This window comes from Lepisosteus platostomus, chromosome 4, assembly GCF_059453375.1.
Source record: "Lepisosteus platostomus isolate fLepPlt1 chromosome 4, fLepPlt1.hap1, whole genome shotgun sequence".
NCBI lineage: Eukaryota > Metazoa > Chordata > Actinopteri > Semionotiformes > Lepisosteidae > Lepisosteus > Lepisosteus platostomus.
This window is the reverse complement of record NC_142614.1, coordinates 46,785,828-46,796,273: the sequence shown is the minus strand read 5'-3', so window position 1 is coordinate 46,796,273 and position 10,446 is coordinate 46,785,828. Positions and strand designations below refer to the sequence as shown.

Sequence of the window (10,446 nt, the reverse complement as noted above, 5' to 3'; positions counted from 1 at the left end):
GCACAAACACATTGTCCAATGAAACCCTATAATTTTAATTAGCATCCCCTAAAGTGTTTTAAAGTGTTAGCAATAAACAATAAGAAAATAAAGTTTTGGTCTAGATTCTTCATACTCTAACACATGAATGAAGGCCACAAACTCAATGACAGAGAACTAATCAGTTCTTGGTGTGCTGTTTTATACACTAATGATGAAATTATGACTGCTCCGAAAAATTAATCTTCTTGTTTGACTCAGTTTTGGTGTTGACCACATTTATTATTTAATAGTTATCAATAAATTACAATAATTGTCTTATCAATAAGGTTTGATCACAGCTTTTTCAAAGAGAAAATTCAGAAATTTTATTTGCTGTTTCAGAAAAACTAGAATGTCCCAATTTTATCAGACTCATGTCCAACAGAATCATCTGATTCTAAGTACATCAGAACATTTAAATCATTAATATTATAGCCCTTGATTTGAACTGCAGCCTACAGGCACAGATCACCATTAAAAATTGCAATGTTCAGGGTGATTAGAAAGTTAGTTGGCCTATTCAAACAGCTGTATTGTGAACCCTATATACCCTGGAATTTGATCAGGTTACAAATGGGACCCCGACAAAGTACTGTACTTCTATGATACATGACAGTACACACATAGTACCAACCCAAGGTGACCAGTATTTATGTAACTGAAATGCTGATTTCTATACATGAAAGTATAGTATACTTTTGTATACTAAAGAAAAGCATACTGTAGTAAAGAGCTAAATGAAGCTGTTCTGTCTACTACAGTGTACTACTTGCTCAACAGGGGTCACTTTTCTGAACACATCTGTTCAAAAAGGCCAACTAATTTAATTAGCACACTGTGTGTGAACATTCCTGCATTTTCCATTGCAATTATAAAACATTGTGTTTTAGATTTATATATAGATCATAGATTTAGAAACAAACTAAACATGACAAACTCAAGAAACCTTCATCACAACTGTATGCTATTTCTTTGTTGAAAGCCTTGTTTTGCAGTTTTGATCTTTCATAATATTGAACATTTCAATTCTAATGGTATTATATTACATTTCCATTGTTTTATATCCATTTCATTTCCCAAGCACACTGACAAAATACATTAAGATCCTTTGTCCCAACAATAGTTTAAAGGTAATAACATCAGTGCAAAATTCTGTGCAAACAAACCAAATCATACATTTTCCTAGCTCATCTGGATATAGACAAACGACAACTCATTTGGCAATTCAAGGCACCAAGCTTGTCAACAGCTGTAAAAATAAAAAAGAACAGGAAACTCATGATCCATTCATCCCTCTTACAAACTGCTTCTTCCAATTCAGGCTCACAGGGGAGAAAGAGTCTATCTCAGCAAGCAGCAGAGAGTAGGCAAGGTACACACTGGACAAGAGGCCAGTCTGTCAGAGGGAACACAGACACAAACACACACACACTGGGGTCACTTCTCTCAGAGGACAGTTAAGCTACCAGTACGTTTTTGTACTGTGGGAGGAAACTCACAGAAACAACACATATACCCCCATGCAAATAGCACCCCAGCTCCAGAACTGAACTCAGGAGCCCAGTGCTGCAAAGCAGCAATGCTAAACACTACACCACCATGCCACCCAAAAAGAAACTCATGGTATTTTCTCCAATTACATTAGAGCATCCTTTTTTCAATTACAATGTTAGCATTGTGGTGGAACAAAAAATGATTACAGTTACACAGATTTTCAAAGATTTCTGTTCCACAGTAGATTGTACTCTTAACCCTTTTGAACTCCAGAAATAAAAATAAATCTGCATGCTAGGTAACAGACTGATATAGAAAACAAAGGAAAATGTATACAAATATAGCAGTATACTTCAAGCATGGTTGCACTTCACAAATATTGTGATATTGAAGTGGTTAATGTGTGTCATGATTTTACAAAAGTCTGAAGAAGCCAATTGAGATGGAAATAAATTCAGTGTGGGAAGTAAAATAATATTATACTGATCATTAAAAAATAAAGAATACAATAAATTTTTCATTTGAACAATATTTGGGGATTAAAAACTACCCTCATAAAAGATTATATAAAGAGATAGAGAGGGAAATCTGTGTCTCTGTCATGTGTGGTAGAAGTTAATTATGACCAGTTATTTTTTTAAAAAACATAACCTGGTAAAAATTTCAACTGATGTTTGAAGTCCAGTCAGTTTATTTCATTATGAAAAAACGCAATTGCTGCTGAGCAAAGCCACCTACTGTAGGTTAGAATTTCTGCTCAACTCTCCTCCCTCCTTGTGTTCTTAGGGGCATGAGACAAAAATTCTCACCATGCTGGGTTTAGCCCTGATTTTCCCTAAAATTTGAAAATATTGTATTGAAGTTCTAAAGGTGTTACACAAAACATTTAGTATTCCAATTAGTGACCCTCCACAGAAAATACAACTATTTTTTTATATTTCTATCAGTTTGGTGTTCATGAGTATGCCTTGTCCAAAAAAGGGGTGACAGCTAAAGTGAAAGAAAATGTATTATAAATAATTATTAGCAAGATAAGAATTGCACTCATTGATTTCCAAAGAAGGATGTGGCATAGATAAATAGTCCTTTAAATAATCCTTCAATCTATAGTGCAGAAAACTGTCAAAACATTTCAATCTCAAAAGTCACTTCGTCAACATCACCCAGGAATGTTGTTTTTCCTCAAGTTTCTCTTCCAAGCATTTGATCAGGACAGGGTCCACTTTGGGATCAAACTTGTTAGCGAACCAGTGCCCATAATTAAGGAGCCAGCGAAGTTCTGAAGCTCCATAAATGCAGACGCTGCGAATGTGGGTTCCTGTGCAAGGAGGATAAAGGGACCCCTCAAGATAACTCCATTTCACTAGACGCGTCCTACTCATCAAGTCCGTGAAGTCGGGATCCGACCTGGGAATCCCTCCTGGAACCTTAGGAACTCGCGCCAAAGAGGCCCAGAAGTGCTCATCTGGAGAGTAGGTGTCTTCACACCAGGCCAAGAAGTCTTTGACAAGCTGGCTTCGCTCAACGAACTCAACGAAAGCACGCGACAGCACAAAATAGGCACTTCCGGTAAACATTTCAATATTGTGCGGAGGGCTCTCCTTGGCCTGATTGGTTTTTACAGGCAATTTTTGGTATTCATAAGGCACGTCCTGGAGTTCGTGATGGAAGGTGAAGCGCTGCCTCTTGACGTCGCTCGGTCTGCTAGATTCTAGCATGTTGCTTCCATTCAGCTTCTTGAGCTCGGAAACAAGCTCAAAGTTGGATCTGAGTGGAAAGTCTTGGCCGCACAGATTGATGACGTATTTCCATTGCACAGGTGACCTCAGAAGGTCTGACAGACAATTCAGATCGGCTTTAAGCCTAGTGACATGAGCATACTGCACTGATTCCAGTTTAGATGCAATGAATACATTGGGGAAACACTTAGCTAAATTTTCAATAGCATATATAAATGTTTTGGGAGATTTTTGGTCATAATGAAAGCAATAAACATTGTGAGGCATGTAGATGGCTCGAAGAATTCTCTCGACCATTGCTGCATTTTTGTGCACCACTAAGGAATACGCCAATGGAAAAAGGCGCTCCTCCTCTGAAACTGGTATCTTTTCATATTCTCTTAACGCAATATATCTCCTGCAGTCTGAAGTAAGAGAAGCAATAGTTTCATCTCCCACATCAATAATGTTTGTTTTTCTTATTTCCAAAGACTTGCCAATCTCCACTGGTTCCAGTTCATAAATGGAGGTACAGTTAATGTGGTATCTAGGACTCTGGTTGGTGGTTCCAGTAATACCATAGGTCTGGATGAAAAAGCTGTTAGCAGTCGCTTTGAAATATACAAGCTTCAAAAGGCCCAAAATCAACAGGGAGAAAGAGAAGAAAAAGCATTTGTACTGTAATTTACGTAGAAAGGCGCATGTTCTCATTCTGTAAAAGAAAAAAAGAGAAAAATTAGAGTCAGATAACACTGAATGCTGAATATACTTCAGCGTGGGTAGAATATCATGTTACTTTTCAACCATCCATAACAATGTTCAAGCACAGGCTAGGCGAAGTCAAATACTTACACAAAGGGTGGAGAAGATTAACAATCAATGTCTGTTGGACCACCACACAGAATCTGCATGAATTTGTCTCTTGAAATAAGCTTGCTTGAATGCTTTCTTATAGACAGGCACAGGCTTCACAATAATTGCTCACTTCATGGAACGTGATTGTAACAGGGCTCAGTGTGTGGAGTAAGTTACAGAGGCAATGTTGTCCCTCTTCTCAAATTTAGATCAGTGTAAAAACTCTGGTTTATCTGTGATTTAGGGACTGTTGTTGGAGCCCATGAGTGCCTGGGACTGAAACTCAACAAAACAGAGAGAGTTGCACTTTCCACATGATGTTTCTCTTTGTTTGGTTTATATGTAAGTGTATGAATATAGAAAAACACAGGAACACAGAATATGAAAGTCAATGCTGTGCTACCTGTGTCACTGAGTGCCTGTGCCACTTGTTTTCTGCACAAACTGGTGTTCTTATTGTCGTGTGATCTTTCTTACATCTCTTTTGCAAAAACAAACCTCTGTCTCAAAGGTCTTAGCAGAAGAAAACTCTTGAAAATACTGAAAATCAGAGCAATGAGCCAATAGGCTAAACGGCCTTCTCAAATAAAAACCTTTCTCTTGTTCTCTTATGCTTAAGTTTTTACAAACAAAGTAAAAATCTGAAAAAGTATAAAGTAATAATATGGATGCAAACGCATTTTTTTAAAATTTGGGAAAATTAATTTTTCACCATCACAGGTGACAATAAAAATAGTTAAACACAAATCTTTAATTTCTATTTTAAATACTAAACCTAACAGCAAATATGACTTTCAAAAGAAAAACATAATGCATACCTTACACAGTAAGCACTGTCCTGAGGTAACTTTAGAGTCCATTTAAAAAAGCCAGTCAGAGGATTTCCTGGAAAACAGCAATACAAACATGGCCTGCTAATAGCCTGTTGACTGACAACACACCCTTTGGATCAGGCAAATACAGAACATTTTAAAAAGTTTACAAAGCAGTGAACTAAAAATAGTAATAAGGCAAATTTGAGTGATTTGTCAGTTTTCATGCTGATTCAGTTACACTCAGAAGGAAACTGCATATTTGCAAATCAGCTTCTGTACCTCCTTTTACATTTGTACAGAAGTAATCTCAAATATTGAACTGAATCTCTCAGACTCCCTGCTTGATCAACACAGTAGGTCCTGTGACCCCTGTTGCCTTACCTAGAGTTCTAGGGAAGAACTAATTCACAAATTCACTGCTAGTTACTGCTGTTGAATGCTGGTGAATCTGGATCTTAGATGGTTATAATAGCTTGTGTGTTTATTATAGAGTTGGTATTATGGGTTTTAGCTGGTACAGAGACAGCAAATCTGAAGGTGAAGCTCTAATCTTTTCCAAATTGTGCTAGTGCACTTCGTACTGATTTGGATTATTGGCATTATCCTTTATTTTTGTCATAATTATCCATCTACCAGCCCTTCTCTCTTGGACTGGGTATTTATATTTAGAAACATAAGACACTGCAAAAGACAAAAAAACAACTAAACTAAATATATATTTTAGATTTTTAACATTTTCACTAGTTCCGATGTATGAAAAACAAACTAACAACATATACAAAATGTAAATACGTCTACTGCAAAGTGGTCATTTTTAAAACCAAGTACTAATTAACATGGCCACAGAGAACTAATTAAATAATAAATGGACAAACATAATACTGGCAATTTCATTAAAGAAAAAAAAATCACAGTTTAAAAAACAACTGACAACAAGGAAACAAATTGTTTTCCCTGAAAAAAATAAGGATACCAAAACACCAGTCTGTACGAAGACCTCTGGATTTACAGCTGGAAGGTTGTGGGTTTGAATCTTGAGCTGGCCACTACTGTTACATTCCTAAGCATGATATTTTACTCAGACTGCTCTAACACAATGCCCTGCTGTATAACTGAGTACAAATAAGTCACTACTGGTAAAAAGATGTCAGCTAAATAGATTAAGAACTATTGCATGGTAACACTTTATTTACAACAAAAATGTAGGCTTCCATACTCTAGGTTATATTTATAAACACTAATGATACAATATATGGGAAGGGTTCCCCAATCCAAGTACCTGTAAATCAAAGTCCTTTGTGCTGCGAGGTGTCTTTAATTTATTTACCACTTGACTGAGGAAGAGTGACTATAATTTAGTGACTTTCTCCAGGTTTTCACAATTAATGAGTTAATGAGGCCTAGAAAACCATCAGGACTGAGTCTCTTAAAGACCTGATTTAAAAAATGGGCAGTGTATATTATTAAATGGTTTCTTAGGTCTCCAGTAAAAATCAAAATCTAAATAATATCAGAACTTCATATGCAAACAAGTAAAAGTAGTTAACTACTGTATACAGTATATTATTTTATCTATAATAGAAATCTTTAGAAAATATACTTAACATAGATTCTAATATTGATGGGCAGCACAGTGGTGTATTGGTTAGCATTGTGGCTTTACAGTGCTGGGGTCCTGGGTTGCTATCTGTTTGGAGTTTGTATGTTCTCTCCATGTTCATGTGGGTTTCCTCCATGTGCAATGGTTTCCTCCTACAGTGCAAAGACATTCTGGTTGGTTAACTGGCTTGTTAGTGGTGTCCTGTTCAGGGCTAGGTTCAGGATAGGCTCTGGCTCTCCTGTAATCGCTTTCTTTAATTAGAAGACTGTTTAAATTTGGATTTTTTTTAACTTGGTGAAACTGTAAATATTTTTGGTCCTTGACAGCATCCTTTATTTATTTGTATGAATAAAAGAAAGTTGTTCTTTGTATCATTGTAAAATGTGCACTTTCTACCTTATTTAATGTTTCATTTTCAAATACACACAGTAACACATCCATTTGATATCCACTCTTTCATCAACATTCCTACTTGCTTTTTTTTTGCAGTATAGAGATGGAACCCAGGTGATGTGTGTGCATGAATTGGTATCTAAATATATTTTTTCTTCCTCTCAAGTGTTGTGAACATTTTTTAACATGTGACAATCAAGTTGGTGGAAGAAACTGGTCAGACTAGCATGGTGCTGATATCATCATTTTCAAATTGTTCAAGAACACCATGTCAGCTGGTAATCATATACTGTAGACAGCTTTGTGTTAGAGTTTCTAGCAGGTTAGTTCAATGTCAGCCTCTACATTTTTCTTTATATTACTCTGATATCTGATACAGGTGTGTCTCTACACTGCCCAGATACAATAAACCATATACCATGGCTGCACCATGGCTTACACTTTGATTAACAGGCAGCTGAAACAAATGCAATTTACACTGGCTGGGAAAAGAAAGCTACTAAAAGGGGAAAATGACTCGAGAATTCCACAGAATGTTTTCCTGTATAGCATATCTCTTGTATTTTGAGTTTATGATGAGGAAACAGCTGTACAGGAACTTGTATGGTAAGGATTGGACTTCTGTGTCGTGTAGATAAAAACAAACAACAAGGACACTAATCTGTAATGATGGCTCAATTCAGTGTTATTAATGGAACATTTTTTCAGTTCCAAGAGAAAATCTTAAAAGATAACAATAGGGGTGTGTGCTGTGCCTTTGTAAAACATGGTGGTGCCTGAGACTTTGTTTGTTGATGGAAAGGTGGCAAACCAGAATATACAGCATATACTGTATATTTACTTACCTCCAGAAAACTATTTTGAATTTTTTTTTATTGTGGTGATAAACATAGGAATGCAAGCAGGCAGAAGAACAACAGGTTTTAAAGACGATGCAGGGCACTGACTCCTTCTGTGATCTTAATTGAATTGCTGGAGCAAATGCTTGGAGAGACTGAAAACCTCCACAGCCAGAGTAAATGTTCCGTGCTACATGATTTAGAGTGAACGGACAAAAATAAAATATTATGCTGCTTAATCTGTCTGACAGGACTCCAAGCGTATGTGCTACTGAAATTGCTGTAATGGAGGATATGTTCATACAAAAAAAATGCACTAAAATCCCAGCATATCACGTCCTGTATATCTGTTGATATTAAAAGTATATATAATAACATATGCTATACTGTATATAAATGCTTATATATTAATATAATAATCTCTAAACAATACTTAAACAAACTAAAAAATCATGTTAAAACTATAACAACAAATACAGACCTCAAATATTGTTTTGTACAATTTAATTATTAAAACTAGACTTTAAGAAGTAAATAGCCAAAACCCTCACCTCTATTTTATAAAGTTTGAATTGGAACACTTCCCTAAAATACTCATCACAAGTATTACAGAAAAGAAAATTCACTCCACAACGTCCCTATACAACATTTTAGTTACCACCAAACCTAATTTCTCAATTAATGTATCTTTCATAAAGCTTGTTATTATAAATTCAAAGCTACATCCGGATCTCTAAGACGAAGAAACCCGAAGTACAAGATACAGTACAAGAACAAAGACATTAACTTTTTCCTTCGAATCTTATGGCAGAAAAATATTTTATTGTACCAATTAATTATTGCTACTGTAAGAGTATCCTTACATTAATTGAAATGAAACAGACAGTAGTGTTGCAGTTTTATCATTGTAAACATTTACATCATAAAACCTTTTTTATGAACCCTACTGTATCTCACACTACCTAGAATGCGCAGTGTCAAACTTGCCACCAGAGAGGATGTGCTGAATATTTTTAGATAACCGCTAACTTTTCAACCATAAACTCATAAACTGGATTATGTTTTTTTAATCTTAATGCTCTCACAGTCCAACATATTTTCTTGCTTTCCGTGTTCAGCTATTCCATTGCATACAACTATACACAACCTTCCTTCCTCATAATATGTGTAACACACACAGCATTGTTCAGCTGATTTCAGCGTGATAAAACTTCAATTTCTCAAAACTGTACAAACCTTCGGTGTTCATTATTGATTACAGTTGTAATTGTCTGAGAATCAGGCATTTGTGCAATGAACTTTTCAAGTGATACGCAAATGAGTAGATACAGTACAACAGAAGGGAAGTACAGTAGCTCGAACATAATCAGTACGAAATGTTTACTCTGATAAATAACGACTCAGACGTGTCTTTGAAAAAAAAATGGCGTTCAAAATAATGTACATGATAGTAGTTTACAGTAATTTTAAAAAACTTACTTTCATGATGATTGGTGATCTTCCAGCGCGCCTCACCGTAAAGGGTAACAGCATGAGAGGTGCGTTTTCATTTCACCACAGAACTGAGACAGTAGGAGAGAGAGGTGTGGCAAAATTGAGAACTGCAACTTGGCAGCCAGAGCACTGAAACTGGAACCACAGATGACCAGGCAGAGACACTTAACGGCGTTAATATTAATAAACCAGAAGACATTCAACAGAGTTTCATCTTGCACTTGATTTACACAACACTCCTGATATCATATACTTAGTTTTAACTTAAACAGCAGCGCGATGTTCGCTATACCATTTACTAGCAAACCCTTTGAAAACTGCCATCCAATTTGGGTTGAGCAAACTGTACCGTATTTGAACGAAAATATGTCAGTGGATCCTCAAGCAAAGGCTTGAAATATTCACATTGTTTCAACTGGGTCTTTTGTATTTGTAAGTTTAATGTTTTCTTTTCAAGCAATTCAACATTTTAGTTGTCACTTTCAGGCACTCTGTTTTTAATTTGTGTAATCCTGCTACTTGTTACTTAAAGAGTCTTTTATCTGCAGCAATTGTTTAATAAAGCACAAGGCGTGTATGAAGAGACAATATTAGTATTAGCAGTAAGACCTTACTTACCTAATAAGACAGTGGGTCAGAGAAAAGGACTCCTGAATCACTGGAGGTTGTTGGTAAAGGAATTACCTCTTATATCTGTTTGAGACTCTAGATGTGGGAATATCTTGGACAACAATTGCCTATTAGATTGGTCAGAGTGATTCAATTAATATTTCAGGACATCTCATTGGCTTCTACCATCCCTTTGGTTAACTAAACACCACTCATAACATTCACAATCTGCATATGCCATTCCTTCAGGTAGACTCCTCCTGAGACATACAGTACCTGTACAGGTACAGCATACTGTATCTACTCTTACAAGCAATCGTGCTTTTGACAACAGATCAGATCAGCCATAAAACAATAATTACATGTACACATACATGCAAAATTTCGGCATAACGTGAAAAATGTGTTGAAATCGCAAACTGAAGCAAGTCATTTTTAAAATTAAAATTGATATTTCCTGATTTTAGCCAATAACTCACTTACAAACATCACCACTATAGTTTTTGTGAGTGCCTTGGTAACAGCAGTAAATATAAATGCATTGTAGGACACATTCATTGCAAATAAATGTGAGGAAATACTGAACCAACTTGTTATTATGGAACTTT

The 10,446-nt window shown here is 35.9% G+C and overlaps 1 protein-coding gene across 3 annotated transcripts; it reads right to left on the bottom strand.

Annotated features, from left to right (window-relative positions):
• Positions 1 to 224: 224 nt before the first annotated feature.
• On the bottom strand, positions 225 to 9,958 carry LOC148673262 (beta-1,3-galactosyl-O-glycosyl-glycoprotein beta-1,6-N-acetylglucosaminyltransferase 4-like). 3 transcript variants are annotated; one of them, XM_088629673.1, is made up of 4 exons: positions 9,848 to 9,957; positions 9,215 to 9,297; positions 4,907 to 4,973; positions 225 to 3,945 (listed from the first exon to the last, which is right to left on the bottom strand). In XM_088629673.1, the coding sequence occupies exon 4, from the start codon at positions 3,942 to 3,944 to the stop codon at positions 2,661 to 2,663; it is 1,284 nt and encodes a 427-aa protein (XP_088485799.1). In that variant the 5' UTR covers position 3,945; positions 4,907 to 4,973; positions 9,215 to 9,297; positions 9,848 to 9,957; the 3' UTR covers positions 225 to 2,660. The 3 variants fall into 3 exon arrangements, with proteins under 3 accessions (XP_088485799.1, XP_088485801.1, XP_088485800.1); XM_088629675.1 differs by lacking the exon at positions 4,907 to 4,973 and having other exon boundaries at positions 9,848 to 9,958; XM_088629674.1 differs by lacking the exons at positions 9,215 to 9,297; positions 9,848 to 9,957 and having other exon boundaries at positions 4,907 to 5,036.
• Positions 9,959 to 10,446: the final 488 nt, after the last annotated feature.